General features: G+C 37.6%; 1 protein-coding gene across 1 annotated transcript in view; it reads right to left on the bottom strand.

The window, feature by feature from the left end:
- ROBO2 (roundabout, axon guidance receptor, homolog 2 (Drosophila)) overlaps positions 1-16,950 on the bottom strand; it is a 106,776-nt gene that overhangs the window by 57,211 nt on the left and 32,615 nt on the right. The window contains exons 10-12 of the mRNA XM_010133614.1: positions 12,107-12,231; positions 9,187-9,358; positions 3,086-3,268 (exon numbers count right to left, since the gene is read on the bottom strand). Coding sequence (XP_010131916.1) covers positions 3,086-3,268; positions 9,187-9,358; positions 12,107-12,231 — 480 coding nt within the window. The remainder of the gene's footprint in view (positions 1-3,085; positions 3,269-9,186; positions 9,359-12,106; positions 12,232-16,950) is intronic.

Here is a 16,950-nt window from a genome sequence, read left to right on the forward strand (position 1 = left end):
GTTCAGCAGTGCAGTGGGAACACTGGCCTCTATCATATGGATGGTAGAGGGAAGAGGAGACAGCTCTGCTAAGTGCAACTGCAGGACCAAGTTACACACAAAACCCTTTACACTTTACTTCAACTGGAAAATGCTGAGATTTATCAGCCTTTTACACTGTAACACTGAGGTATAATTATTTTTGTTTTTGAATCCCAAGTTTAGGTGTGACAGCAGAAGCTAATTATTTGTACTAATTATTACTATTAATTGCATACTCTATTTTTCCTGGCTATCCATGTCTTGACTAATCTGTTTGCAACTTGCTGTTTCAGCCACACTTCATTTATCCTTCACATATCTTTAATCACATCACATCTTATGATAGTAATCCACTGTATGCTATGCTATGTTTGCTAAAGATATGAAAACTAGGATACCAACTTTGAACTTGGTAGGCGGAAAAAACCCCAAACACTTCCATTTCAAAAACACTGTAGAGACAATGTATGTATAGGTTAATTACTAGATGGCTCGAAGACCTGAATACTTCATGGTAAAGGCCAAAGAATATGCAGCTAATAGCTAAAGTGGAATAAAGTTCCATTTCTCCAGTTAGATCTTCAAAAACATTTGAGATGATACTTTTATTAGGCTTTAAAATAAAAATCCAGTTTTGTATGACTAATGTTTGTTTATGTTAAGTTAGTTCAAGCACCTTGTCCTGCAAATTACTTTCAAAACTGCTTTATTTTGAGGAGTTAGATGAGTAAGAAGTATGCAGATTTATAATGATATAGAGATTCATGATGGTAGATTTTATGTTGCCCTGGAATCACTAGGCGAATGAATGCTATATTTTTATCACAGATAGGCAGCAGAAGTATTTCTCCCTGTATTCGGTTTCAATTCTGCACATCTCACAAGTTCATAAACACAGAGAGCTAATGTTTGCAATGATGTGTTGGTGAGGTAAGAGACAGACTAATGGACAGTACCTGCAGGGGTGAAGGTGAAGGACTGAACTGCAAAACAAGAAAGCAAACACATTGTGAGTTACACACCCTGATAATAAGTACTAGTTGCAGGGCACGAGTTTCCACTGGAATTTACTAAGTTGTGGTTGAATATTTTAAGCAGGACATAACAGTTGAGCTTAAAGCACTAACCAGCCAGCAGCCAATGAGAGATGATGATTGGAAAGGTGAACAGTGAAATTTGACAATCACATTTTATGATTTTCTGTGTGGACATGCTGTTCTCCAAGTTGTAAAAGGATGAATTTTGAAGCACGATCTGTTATGAACTTCCCTTGCTGAAAGCATACACTATTTCATAATTCTGATGATGGGAAGTCTGTGTCATGATGCAATGTTCACATCACACTTAGATGCAGCAAACATCATGAGAAGAAATAAGTTGCAGGAGACACACTGTTTATAATGACTATTAGAATTATTTGCAGCTATGCATTGTAAGGTATAAAAGACTTTGGTCTCAATCCCCTCCACCCCCCTGCCAGCTCACAGACAGGGCTACTAATTTTACTTTTGAAAAAAAGAGTAGTCTTAGCTTGTGTCCAAAGTTTATGTATGGGACTGATTCCTAAGAGAAATAACAGTACAGCTGCTGCTTTATATGAAAAATGTTGGTATCTAGACTGATATTTCATATAAAAACAGTGTACGTGTGTGATACATATTAGGTTCTCGATTAACACTGCCCCACTTCTTGGAGAGTAAAAGTCATTGCTGTTAAAGGAAAGAAAAGAATGTCTCAGCAAAGAGCGTAACTTATGAATGACACAGGCCACATGGTGACGCAAGCTGATGTTCCAAAGAAACCAAGTCAATCCAAGAGCCACTGAAAGGGTCTCTCCTCTCTTTGCTTCCACTGCTCGCCTGATTTCCTCTTGGGCTGCTTTGTTTCACTAAGCCAGTGGAAAACTAATCCAGCAGAAAGGACTGAAAACAGATACAGAATAGTGTCCTTCTGGTTTAGTGAGCCCAGTGAGGACACTGAGGAGTCTGATGATGGCTAATATCAAGGTGAGGAGGCATAGGACTGTCTGGCTGCAAGCAGGAAATGTACGTTGCTTTTTGGCAAGTTGTTAGAGATGCTCAGCCTGTTAGGGTACCTGCGTCTCCTGGATCGCCTGTGATAACTTGAAAGGAGAAGAGAACTGATATAACTTTAGTGTGATATAATGTCAATGTTAAATATGCTGCGTCCTCAATTGTGCAACTCAAAAAGGAAATGGTTTCTTATTTTAAATGTAAGTACTGCAAGAGAACCTACCCCAATATTTGAATAATAGGGGGGGGTTTGCTTTAAATTAGGCTTCAGAGTGATCCATTTTACAGTAATTCACTTGATTTCCTAAAAATTCATCAGAATCCTGAAGCACCGAATAATATGCAAACCAAACAGGTTGGGGAAGGAATATTTATTTTTCCAAATGTAGTTTTCAAAAACTAATTTATAACTCGAGCAACACATTTGGTGCAAGAGGGATCACACTGTGAGGGCATTCCAAGTTGTTCTACCTCCAAGACAAAAATTTTTATGGCTTCTGCCACAGGTAAATTTTGACCACATTTCTCTGCCTAGTACATCACTCTCTTGTCCTCCGGCTGTAGGTAGGGAGTCACTGATCAAGTACCTCCACTCATTTCCCATGCACATGGCTTCAAAGACATGGAAACGCATGGGAATGGGGACAATGAACAAATACCCTTTCTAAATTTCCTTGTAAGTATCTAGTCTAATTCACATTGGAGCACAGAAATGGAGCCAGACCACTAACAGAGTGCCTTCTGAAGAAGCCAGAGGTACAGTTAATCCTCTTCTTATTTATTTATGCTAGATGTGCTGGAGATGTAAAAATAAAGACTGTCTTATGATAATGATGAAATGTGGTATCGAGCAATGCATTCAAAGCTTCTCATATACCAGCATTTTCACAGCATATATTCAAAACAGGCATACAAAATTCACCCAGGCCACTTCTGCTGTGAGTTCATGTTTTTTTTAAGTAGGTTTAATAGCACCTGTTCTCTTCAAGTTAGTTACAATCCGATGAGATGGTAATAGTTGCTGTTCTTACCAGCGTAATTGCTGAGCCCCTTCCTCTTCTTTCTGCGCCAGTACAGCCAGATGCTGAAACCCATCAGAATTACCCAACATGCACCACCGATGCCAGCTATAAAGGCAGGCTGTTTGACAACATCAGTGATTTGCTCAGTTATGCTGTTGTTATTTTCGGTGATGACGACTTCGTTACGACCTCCTGCACAAAAGAAATTCAACAGAATGTTGCAGATATTATGCATTCTTTGATACAAAGTGGATCCAAGTAGTGAAAATAAAAATTAAAAAACACCAGCAATGCACCTCAAAAAAATTAACCACAGCAGGAAAGATTTAATGAGTACCAATGCACACCTGAAAACCAATGTTTCTAGAAAGTAAATCCATAATCCATTATGATTTTGCAAACATACTTGAAAAGATGGCTCTATAGCACTCTCCCTAGTAATCTAACAGGCCCAGAGCCTTTTTTGTAACAATATACGTTTGTTGGTTTGTTTTTACATAATTATAGACAGAATACAATGATGAGAAAATGGATCATGGGAAAGCAAACACAGAAAATAAATCAAGCAACCAATATAGCTTTTTCCAAATAAGAAATCCAAATACAAAATAAGAAGAAACATCAGAAGATGGCTCCTTCTCTCATTGCTGTCAGCATGCCAGAAATTCTTACTTAACTCATTTGGTTTTGCGGCATGCCTGAGTTTCTAATTTAAAATAAAAAATAAATTACGTGTATTTTCAACTGGGGCAAAGATGGATTTTTCAGCAACTATTTCATGGGAAAAACAATGGATACAAATCCTTACTGCACCAGCTTTGAATAAAGCAGAAAATCACAGTTAACTGTATGCTCTAAACAATCACTGCAACAGATGCTATTTTTTTTCATCTAGGATAGTCATGAAAAAATCTTAACATCAGCCTGTAAGAAATAATCATGATGTGGAATGCAAATTAAAGTGACGTGCATCAAAAATTACTATATAGGATCTTAAATTGTGTATATTACATTAGAAGACTGTAAATTTCTGTAGATGCTCCCATTGTTGGTTTTTTTTTTCCCCTGTCTTTCTCTAAAAGGGTACTTTTCTAAAAGGGAAAACTTGGTATCTGACTTGAAAAAAATACTTATGAAAAACGTGAATGGAAATTCAGGAAAATGATAAAGCATACAGTCATAGGGATAGCACTTTTCTACTTCAACATATGCCTTGTCAAAAATGGTTAGTTTTAAAATTAGGAAATGCAAAACATATTTGTCCACAAAAAAATTATTAATATTGATTGTATGTACATTTGATATAAACTGCCCACATCTGCAGTTTTGAGACTGAATTATCCATCCTCTCCGGTAAAATCATTTATATAGCTCAATCCTTGAAATGTTTGTGCAATATTATCAGATGCCTGTATGCATGCTGAAGAGCTGCCACAGTAGCTACTCTACTGAGACAAAAGAAGTGCAAACAGTATGATTCTCAGTTTTGAGACTCTTGCACACGTGTAAAGGTAATAGAATATGGCGATAAAACACTGAAATGGTCAGTCAGAGGATATTATTAAAAGTACTGTAGCCTTGCTGTAAAAAATGTACATATTCCTGTTCTACAATTTAGCAACGGTTAAATTTACCACTCACTTCTTTCAATAGACCAGCTCTTCTGTCAGTACACTGGCAAACAAACAAGGTTGTTGGCTAAAGCAGATGCAGTAAGACCGACACTTTCAGTTTTATTTCCACGGACACCTCTTTGCAGGACATTCAGAGTTTACACCAGTCAAGCTGTGAATGAGGAACCCTCCCAGAGGGTTGGTTGGGCTGAGCATGCCTTCCCCACCCCAACATGAGGAGTCTGGCGGGGTTCCATGCAGACTGGAACCCCAGTGCTGCCCCAGCCAAGATGCAGGTGCAGACCTCAAGTTTTGTTCAGAGCTGGACTAAGTTACTCAGGAAGAAATGCAATGCACTACATCACATTGCTATCGCATTCATAATGATCTCGGTGATTTTATTAATCATTCAGCACCATACCAATATTTAGTAATGATGACCATCTCCTTTTGCAAACAGACTGCTGAAATGTGCTAGAGCTTGGCTTGCTTTCAGTAGCTCTGTGCAAGAAACAAAATGGGCTTCCCGCAAACAAAATAGGTCCCACAGAAGGATGCTGACAGACTATGCCTGCTAAGGTATAAAAAGGCAGTACACCAGTACTGGTATCGCGTACCAGTCTGTACTGGCCATGCGGGTGAGCTTTACTAACATCAGGGCCTGGTAGCTGGAGCTCTTCTTTCCCATACTTTCCTATTTTGTCTTGCTGCTGAGGCCTGATAGTTTACAATCCTAATGCAGTAGGTGAGAATAAAACTCGGTGAGTACCTGTGATAAGGAAAGGAAGGAAGGCAGCAGTGGCTCATTTATTGGATTTTCCCCTTTTTTTCTGCCCCTGGAATCAACCCATAGATGCACCCCAGTGCTAAAAGAGGAAGTGCTGAAAAACTATTAGTAAAACTAATAGAAAGAGGCACTCTATGTCCTGCTCTTCCAGGCACACGATTGATTTTCTAGTAGAAATCAGCATGGGAGTCGATGTTGCTTTAATTGCCATTAACTTTCAGTTAATTTCTGTGCCCTTTGGAGGAGGGGTAAAAGCAGTGGGAAGATGAAGAAACAGGTGATGTCAGTGGTGCTCCAGAGGCAGCCGTGCTGCTATGGAGAAGAGCAGGTGGGAAAGAGCTTCAGAGACACCAGCGTCAGGGGCGGATGCTCCTGGACTTAAGAAGAGAACAAATGTTTCTCACTAAGGCCTCCAAAAAGTCTGAAGTTCCCATTTTCTAGTCTAAGGTCAGAAACCAGTCTTTTGAGAATGGTTGATGTGAGAGCAAATTGCAGAGAGCCTGGGAAGAGCTTTCAGCAGACATTTTGCTCTCCCTCTCTTCTAGAAGAATATGTAATCTGTCTCCAAATCACCTTCTAAAGTTTGCAGTCTGGTTGTTTGCTCTTACCCTTCAGTGCCTAGCAATTACAACTGTGAAAGTAATAATTCATTTAAATGTCAAAATAACATGTGCTTTGTGAACTTGATGACTGAAAAACAAACGGATACAGATGAATGTTACCTCCTGATGTTTGATAAAACTAATATAATCTTTGGGGTTTGGGGAAACTAATGGCATTGATTTTGTATTTCTTTACATAATATTTAAGCAGAAGTAATAGATACGTCCCCCAAGGTACCAGTGTACTATTTCACATACTGCAGGTGTTTCTGTAACAATGCTGTCAGTTCAACTAATTAGAACATAGACAAGGGAAGTGTGCGACCTGTAACGCTCCATTGTTCCTGAAGACAAAAACATAATGAAATATAATGTCTTCCTCCCATTGGAGAGTAATGAAGAACAAAACTAATTTGTTGGACCAAAAATTAATTAGACACATCAGATTCGATTGTACCTATTACTGTGAAAGTTTGCAGCTGTTCCTTATACTATTATACCAATGATTGAACATAAGAGTGAACAGACCAGCTGACGAAGAGAACTAATAGCTATACCATTAACTAACACTGATGTTATCTCCAATTTTATTTCTGGTTTTCCAAGTGAATTTTTTTAGTGTATCAATAGTGAGCATTAAAATTTTATTCTTGATTCTCTTTCAGTCTTCCATAAAATTTTTCAACATCCTGCTTGAAGTATGGACACAGGATTCCTGTAATAGTGACACAATTTCTAACTTCCTACTGCTCTATATAATCCTGGTTTTACTTTGTGGATTGTCATGGGTCTGTTATCTAAAAACTGGTCTAGGAAATCAGTAGTTAATGATCCACTCTGAAAAGCAGTTATTTTCAGAAAAAAACTTCTCAGAAGTTTAACATCTTTCTTTTTGCACACTGGACTTTGTATTTCCTGACAATGAAAGTCACACTGTTTAGCAATATGGCTTAACTCTTCTGCATCTCTGACCTGCTCTCTCCATGTTTCAACATTTCTGCAGTTGTTCATTCTGTTTGCAAGCTGCTAAATTTTATAGCTAAGCACCAGGCCGTATAGGACTCCATCATAATACAATTGCTTAATAATATCGGTGATTATTGTATTTTCAGGTTTATTCATTAGCTCATTTCTATTCCATGTAATTATTTTTTTTAAAAAAGAAATTACCTAAAATATTAATTATATGTTCTTGATTCTCAGTCAAACATCGAGCGTTACCAACTCAAATTTTCCACAAATAGTATTACTTAAACTCTGTTACCTTCATCAAGTAAATTTATAGTCAGAAATAACTGCCAGCAAATCATAAGCAATAGAAAAATGGGACCTAAATAAAAGGGAGATACAGACCATACAAGTACATACCACATCCAGCTTTAGGCTTCCAAAAGGGAAAACAAATGAGAACAGAAATACAACCCAAACAGAAAAGACTCTCCACTACTTTTCATGCAAAGGACTCTTAAACATGCAAAGATGCCACCAGACAAACTTGTTGAAGCAGGTATTCTGGGATCATTTAAGGAACAAATAAATATCACTGTTAAGTTTAATGATGCAAAATTAAGCTTCTAAATGTCAAATAACTTTTTCTTTCTTTTGTACTTTATTTGCCTCCAAACAACCCTTTCTTCCTTCCTGCAACAATACGGATCTTTTCACATTTAACTCTTGATTATACCAGTCATTTTTTGTAAGGAAAAAGTCAGGATGAAGAGCTGTACTCAGATGTGAGCTGAGCATTCTGGGAATCATCCAGCAAAGCACTCTGGTGAAAGTTTAGTGTACAACACATTAAGTAGCACAAGGCCACTCACGTGCTTAAAATGCAACACACTTAAGGGTTTTGCTGGAACAAGCCCAGCGTGTTCAGTGCCTAGATAGATAGACTCCCTAGAGAAATAAAAAAAAGACGTCCTTCTCAAAGCAATGGCAGACTACTATCACAACATCAGTTATTTACACGGAAGTCCAAAATTCAGACCTATCATATCATAGGTTTCTTGCATTTTCAAAAATCAGTTTCTCACTTTTGGTTCTAGATATTTTTTCCCTCTTTGGTGTTTCTGTGGCTGTCTTTTTCTAAAGCCAGTGCTACTTTCACCTCCACTCTTATATTTCTTTCTCCAGTGATAATATTTTCAAAGCCAACACACCCTGATTTCTGTTTTGATGCATAGGGAACCTCAATAACATTAAGTATTTAAGCAATGCCTAGAGGACAGCCTTTTCTAAAGGTCTACATGTAACAAAATAATCCATGTTAGGGACATCAGGTTGACAACATTTTCTAGAAAGAAATATTTAATAACAACAAAAACCCCATAAACGAACAAAAGCTCATTTAAGTAATAACTAAATTAGATCACACAGACACAAGCAACAAAATTCTACTCTAAAGAAGTGCTGCTCTGCACAGCTCAATTCATTTTTTCTAAATATGATTACTTCTCCAATTCCTACCCTTCCTATAGTGTTCCTGCCTTTATTTTATATGTAAGAAGAATTTAAGAAAAAACAGAATCTGTACTTCCCTCAGGTCAGGAAATTAATTCAGCATAGAAACCATGACTAGGAAAGTCATTTCAAAGGCTGGGATGATAATACTACCTTTGCTCTCTATTTGGACTATAGGCCACATATTCTGTGACATGTATTCTGCTTGGGATACCTGAGAAACACTGACTTCAAATGTTCGGAAAATCAACTGTAAATATTGCCTTAGGCACCAGCAGTATGAGTGAAGGAATATTACTTCAGATGACTGAACAGGAGGAAAAGGGAGCTCGAGCTATTAGTTCTGTAAATCCATCAACCTGCAGAAGCGGTAAATTCATTAAAAAAAAAATTAAATCAGTTGCGCTAGATAATCTGCATTTTCCTTATATGTCTCAGGAACATATTTCCCTCCATTGGCTGAGAGAAGACAGCATAAAGAGAAGACACAATGCCAGCAGGCAGTGGGATGTTAAAAGCTAACTAACGAGCTCTATTCAAATCTCATCTTTTGTTCTGTGGATTTTTATGCTTCCAGAAGGGATTTATGAAAACATTTCTGAAAGTCGAAACAGGCAATACAAATCAACAAAACAGACAATCACTTACCAATTATTATGGGTTGAGGCTCACTTTTTACTCCCACACCTGCACTGGTACTTGCAGCAACTTCCACGCGGTACTGAATACCTGGATATAGGCCACCTATTACTACAGACCGAATGGCTGCATCTACTGTTTTGTTGATATGAAATCGAGTCTCATTACCTAGGCACCAGATCTGGGACAAAAGTGGATGTGTTAAAAAATACGAAATTCTATATGGATATATATGACATATCAAGGTATTATATGACAATCATTTATTTTGGAATTCTTAACTGTCCATGCATAGCTGGAATTGGGACGATTTAGCTCAGCAAACTATCCCAGATTATCACAGGACCAAGCCAACTGCAAAGATTCCCTGCAAATACCTCCCTGGACTCTGGCTTTCCATGGTGTGCAAATGCCGTGCTTACACTTCTTAGAAGCACAGACCAGAATCACTCAAGTGAAAAAGGGGTATTATTCATTAATTGAAATCTTGTTCAGTGATATGATTACCACCAAAAATTTCCTAAAAAACACCCCCACATTTTTTTCATTCTCAGTTTCCAGCTGAATAGGGGACCAGTGAAAGGGCACCAATAATACAAGCACAGGTTGAAACAATTCTGAAAGTACTAAAGAAGAAACAATTTTCAACTTCCTTTCCCTGCACAACAAGGATATGTGAAATTTCTGAAATGGAATAAATACAAACTCATTTTTTTATTCTTGCTTTTATGATTACTTACAATGTTCAGGAATTCTGATATCAGTTCCTGACTCCATTAGTCTCTAATTAAAGAAAAAATTCACTCAGTTGGCATTTTGTGATGAGAATGGTCTATGATTTTAGAGTGTTATGTCTCTCTCTTGCATTTTTACATGGGCTTTTCCCAAGGTGTTTCAAAACTAAGACCTTTTAGGGATTCCCCTTCAGATAATCTTATCAGCATATACTGCCTCTGTCTATGCTTAAAGATAGCATTTACTACCACTTAAGAAAATCAATGAATAAAGATATCACGTGTACAACACATAATTATAATAGCAGAAGAAAGCACTATTGGTGGAACCACTATCAACAACCAACTGAGGTGTCTAAGCTACAGCAAAGTTCTCTTTACACTTATTTTTGACCCTGCTCAGTGTTTTATCACACCTTATATTTTTTCTGTGAAACACTGAGTAAGATTTGGAGCGCAAAAGAAACCTTCATTCCCCTAAGCTCAAGTAGCTCTTATTAGCAGGCCAGAATACATTAGGTTGAGAAACTATTGCATTTATTCTTTCTCTCCTTGTCTGTCCTGGTGTTAGGTTACAGCAGCTATGAGATGTCCCTAATTAAAGACATTTAATACATAAATTAATTTACAGGCACTCTGATGCCTGAAGTAGAATCAATAGATCTACATTTAATTTGTTAGAAAATGTACTGTGAAACCTCAGCAGTCATTTTAAACTCAAGAAAGTATTGGACTATTTGCACTACATATACTCTAGCCAGCTCACTCATCAGGCAGCCACCTAATCTAACACAGAAGGGATGTAATAGGTGGTAACTCCAGCTGTTTTTATAAACAGCCTAGAGGTCTGAGCACTCACCTGAAACATGGCTTTTATTAACCATCAGCCTACTTTGTTTCATATCTACATATTTTTAGGAGTGTGCTTTACTTATTGCCTATAAGCCCTTGATGGTTAATATTGACTTATACTGGAGTCAGTATCAAGATTAATTAAGCCAAAAGATAATTATTAATTGAGATGAAAATAAGATCAATAAAATACTGGGATTAATAAATCTTGATATTGACTGAAATCAAAACAAAAGAAGTGCTATGTTAATCATAAATATTGTGAACGTTTACTGCACCCTGATCAAGCGATAAGCTGGAAGAGGTTGATCCATTAGTTGATTTAAGAATCAAGCTCTTTCTCCCTTCTTGATCTTGTGTTCCCTCAAGATAGAGCAGGAGGTAAAATACATCTTTCTGTGTGAAATAAGCTGCATCCACCACTTCCACCCTTTGTGGGACTGGCAAGAAAACTGTCTTGCTCTATTTCAATTTAAAATTTGACACTAGGTATACAAGACATCCACAGTAAAGTTATTTAACAGCGTGTTCCATAGTCACAAGCCTGTGACAATGCTGAACCTTGCCCGATCATTTTCTCCTTAGTCCTCCAGCCCAATAACACACTGCACTTTTTCCATGTTGTGAAAATAAACTTGTGGGAAAGTGAGTTTACTGAGGAACTATAGACCACAACAAAATTTAAGATGATGTATAAGGAGTGGGTTCTTTGAGCCATTATAGCAACAAAGAAGGAGAAAATACAACCAATTCAGGCAACTCTCATATAACAAACTCAGGGGGTGCTCAACCTGTTCCTCACTGCAAACATTCTAGCACTTTAAGATGTGAATCTTGACAGAGGTAGTACTCAGAAGTCTTGTACTCTTCTAAAGCCACAGTTCCTGACTTTGGCCTTGAAGTGTTAGGGTTAGCATTTTTGCAGGGCAAAGAAGGGGCATCTTTCCTGCCAGCTTTTCTGCCAGATTGAAGGTACTCTAAGACAGAGTCTTCACTGCCTATCTTGAGAGTCAGAAGTCCTTAACAAGAAAACCCCTTCATCTCATTCCACAGCAGGGAAAAGCAAGAAAGACAAGTGCTATAAACTAGCTGGCAATTACAGCTCTATTCCAGATCTAGCTCATGGTATTATTGCTTTTAATGTAACAGTAGCACTGTTTAAAAAAACCCCACAAAACAGTAAAAAAAAAAAATCCGTAAGCAGTCAGTCTCTTTTGCTATATAATTATATGGGCAGCTGTAAGTGCTGTCAGAGTCTAAATCTGTAAACTGTGCCATTGTTCTGTAATTCAAGCAGGCTGCTTCCTTAAACACACAACCCTTCCATTAGACTTCATTTCTACCTTATACTCCTGGATGACTCCATTTTGGTGATCTGGAGGGGGAGGATCCCAGGAGATGCTGATGCTTGTGCTGTTGTGGTTTCCAACTGTCAGAACAGTAACAGATTGAGGAGGGGCACTTGGAGCTGCACCAAGGAGAGGGAACAAACAGAAGCAAGACATTAATCCATTTGCCAGAGCATGAATTTTGCTGAAACAGTGTAAGAGCAAGCAGACAGTATAGAAAGTTCACACCCCCCACAGGCCCAGGTATGCACACTTTTTTAGGCTGACGATTTTGAAAAATGCCTTTCTGAATAGAAGCATAGTACTGAATAACAATGTGAAATTTGTGGCAATGGAGAACCAATACAAATCCCTCCTCATTTATTTGTATTTAGCACTTCTTAAGTTTGCATTGGAATTACTCTCACACTTGCATTTGTTTTCCACAATATGCATGGATAACTATGGACATATCAACTAAGTCATCATGTAAGGCTGCTTCACCCGGCCTGAAAAATGTTCTGATTCTTCCTTCCCCACACAGTCTAATAATAATGTGAGCAGCAGATGTTTAAGGATCTTTTTTTGTTCTTCAAGAAGACATGAACTTAACAGATCTAAATATAAAACCTTGCAAATCCTAGGTGGAAAAGCATGAAAATGTTCATGGTTTTCCATCAAATGCCAGTGAATAGGGAAGGTGCTAAGTCAGAGATATACTTGACATGACCTCTTTTCCCTAAGCAAATTCCTTACTCTTCAGAGTACTGTTCAGTTCAACCATTCACAGCTCTTTGGCTGGTCACTGCATATCAAGGCCATATCTTCAAGAAAATTGCTTGCCAGCCCTGCTACATTGGCTAGAAGTGTGGAAAAAAAATAAAATAGATCATAGCTGTTAGCGATCCAAGCTCTGCTGGCTAAACCCCACTTGCAGCTACTCCAGCAGCAGGGTGCTTTTATTGGCTCAGGACTTGTTTGGGAAGTAGCAGCAGCTCCACTATGGAAAAGTCCCCTCTGTAAGCATCTGCTACATCTCCACGTGGGAGCTCTCCCACCATGGCTATAGCTGCTGCAACAGAGGGCTGTTGCATATGTCCCTCCTCAGCCACTTAAAAATTCTTGCACGGCCCACCCCTTACTTATAGACAAGTGTTGAAACTCCATTGCAATGGCAAGCTCAGCCAAAGTCAAGAGTATTGTATTAAGGTATAGTCCCTGGGGAAAAAAAAAAAAAAAATAATAGCTGCACTTTACTGGTCCTAGGATGCGTCTAGTCCATTTATCCCAGCCATCTATCCTGACTTCAACAAAACTAATAGAAAGAGGCTAGGAAAGCATGAACTATTAAAGTAAGCATATAGTGACACCTCTCCAGGACAATTTTCCAATCCACAGAAGCCTGTTGCTTAGACACTTTCTGTTCCAAGGCAATGTCTTTGTGTTTAATAACTCCTTATGGAATTTTTCTTCTAAGTATCTGTCATTGTCTTTAATATGATCTTAAAACATTTAATATGAAATACTGAAGCTGATTTTGAAGACTTATAGAAGACCTTGGACCAGAACCTAAAATATTTATTATTCCCGCCAACACAATTTCAAATCCAGCTAGCCCTCTGGTTTCAGGCATCTCACATTGTGTGTCATGGCTCCCTGACTCCAGTTCCCTGGTCTACAGTATTCCTATCCAGAGAGTACTCCTTCACTGCTAAGCTCTATGGCAACACGATCCCAGTCTTTAACAAATACTCCTGGCTGCATGAACACTCTTGACCACACTGCTCAGAAAACCAAAGAGTCACTGGCATATTTGTATTAAAGTCTGGCAGGTTTAACACAACTAAACCCAGTCACAGATACCAGGGGTGTTCAAGTCTCCCAAATTAATCCAGATCTTCTTAACGCTTCCTCTTTGAGACTGGCTATGTTCCCACTTTGCATACTCCTCAGCACTTGACCTGGCACAGGCTTAAGGAACTGAGCTCAAATCCTTACCCTGCTAATGCTCCAGAGTTGGGGTAGCCTGATGCAGGAATCATGCAATTTAAAACTAAGGTATCAGCAGTGTGTACAAGGGACCACACAGGATTACATCAGAAATAAATATTTTAGAGGAAAAACGGCACATACATTACTGTCATGTGAGACTGGACAATTTGACAACTACATTTTCAGATGCTTGTTCAGATGCAAAGCAAACAATGCTTGGTAGAGTCCTTGTGACCTTGACTGATGCAGAGAAACAGCGTACTGGAGGGGAGAAATGGAGCTGTATTGTGCACAATCTGACACTTAGCCAGCTCAAGTGAAACACAGAAAGGTGGCCTTGGGCTACTCCATACAATTGTGCAAAGCATAAAACAGAAGAATAGTTGCATTGTGTATTTTATGCTAAGTGAAATAATTTGCCACACAGTAAAAATATTAACATTTTAAAAGTCTTCAAGTTATGCAGTAACAGCAAAACCATGAATAAATGTGTGTGACATTAATTAGAACAACATTTTACATGAAAATACTAATCATAAAAATGGCAAAGCTTAACACTGTATAACTCATTTTTGGTTTTAAGTACAGTGGAACAACTTGCTGAAGTGTATTTACTTTGACCTGCAAACACAAAGGGCATTCAGAAACAAAATTTCTTATATATACATACCTGGAAACACACACAGAGAGAGGAGAGTAAATGCTAAAGAAATGTAAAACGAATACGGAATTCTAACATTCAAAGAAAAACATACTGTATTCATTTGTCTTTGCATTTAAACTGCATGCATGTTCTAGTTAATATTCTACCAGTCAGTGTTGGGCTTTTTTTTTTTTTTTTTTTTTTTTTTTTTTTTTTTTTTTTTGAGCCAAGTCTGAAGCAAGATTAAAATTGCAGCTGATGAATACGGCTGAAAGTATTATTGTAAGAGTTGCACTAAGGCAAGAAGGAATTGATAGACAGCAACTGATAAAAACTAAGGAGACTTCCATTACCAACTGTCATATTTTAGTGGTGACAAACAATATGCAAAACAAATACTACTCCATAAACTTAGTCCAAAAGAGATTTAAAAGCGGACGTAATTAAAAAAAAAAATCTATCTTTAAAGCAAGTGTGAAAGAAGTAGTGAAAATTATTAAATATTTTATTTAGCTCCTTTCTGTATGTGTATACACGTATATGTATATAACAGTTCTGTTTCCTCTCTCTGATACTATCACACTGTAAGCTGGCACCATATAAATTAAGCCACTCGTCTGACACTGCTGAAGTTATTAAATAGACCACATTGAAGAATAACATTTTTAAAACAGTTTTCTCATTTCCCTTGCTGCTGGCTTGTGGAGAACACCTTGCCTGCTTCTTGACAGGTCAATTATTCCAGTGCTCAGGTTCTTCTTACAGATATGAAAGAACCCAAATCTCTGCTCATCTTTTCCAGACGCAGCCAAACAGAATTCCATTTGTTATCTTCACAAGGCCAAAGAGGCAGGAGATGGATGGATACTGAACTGTGACAAATGTTTGATCTAGAGGAAAAGTCTAACTGCAGCAAAATTGATTTTGGAAGTAGGCCTCAGAAGTAATATTGCAAGTGAAATTCAATCCAGCAGAAAGCTGCCACTACCTGGCAGGGGTTTTTTTTGGTCATACTTTGCCTTTACCAGGGCTATTTGCTTTGATGTCATAAAAAAACCTCCAATACACGTACCACTTTTCCAAATTATTTTCTAAAAATAGTATAGCTGACATTTTTTAAAAGTCAAGTCTGAAAAACCTCATTTTCAAAATGGAATCACAGGTGACACAGCAAGAGAGATACCTTTAAATAGACTGTCATCTTTCCTCATTGGATGAGAAGCAAACCACTGCCATTAAACATTTAGTCAATGTTACTTTTGAAATACATGAACACTAGTATAATTATCAAGATAATATGAGGAAATAAAACAATCTACAGAATGTCTTGATTTTCTCATGGAAGTACTTAACTTTATCACCCTAGCAAAAGGAGTAATTATTTACAGGGGCTGGTGATAATACTATATGTTCTAGGGTGATGTATTTTTTTCAGAGAGACTTCTAAATGGACTCTTTGAAGGTTATATTAACGCACAAAGTGGATCCTAGGCTGTGAGTTATACATATCTATAGGCAAGATATGTTTTTTTAAATGTCCACTATATGGAAAGTTATTCCACATGAACAAAGTGGCCTTTAAAGTAGGCAATTACCTGATGGGTTCTGCTAGGAACTCAGGTTTGTAAAAGAAAATGTAATTCTTCAACTGTTTTATAGAAATAGACAGGATGTAAAAAAATCTTTTTTTCAGTAGTTCTTAGTTTACCTTTAGTAAGAGACAGACGAATAAACAACAAAAATCAACTGAAATTGGACAAGAAAAAGAAATCTGCTAGTGAGGGGACAAAATCCTACATTTTATCTCTAGAAAGGCAAATTCACCTCTAGAAAGCATTTTCCAATTTCCTTTTTTTTCCTAAAGCTTTGTTCAGACTGCTGCAATTTACCACCTAATCTAGGTTTTATAGTCTGAAAAAAGAAATGGGAACCATAAAGTCCCACATTCTAAATCATACTTGAACGATGCTTTCCTACAGGCTCTTCTACATGTTGCAGGACACTGAATTATATAGTATGAACTATAATCTATAAAGTATGAATGGCAACCAAGTTTTCTTCAGAATTACTTACTTGTTGGATAATAATCATAACAAATGAAGGAGAAAAGTGAGTACTAAGCAAATTCATTCTAGTATTAAAAAGCACTTGGCAATCAACACTAAATTAAATGTCAGGAGACTGCTGTAAATGATTAAGATGCATCCTCAATAGGAAGGAAAGA

Source organism: Buceros rhinoceros, unplaced genomic scaffold (assembly GCF_000710305.1).
Source record: "Buceros rhinoceros silvestris isolate BGI_N320 unplaced genomic scaffold, ASM71030v1 scaffold1103, whole genome shotgun sequence".
In the NCBI taxonomy this organism is placed as follows: Eukaryota; Metazoa; Chordata; class Aves; order Bucerotiformes; family Bucerotidae; genus Buceros; species Buceros rhinoceros.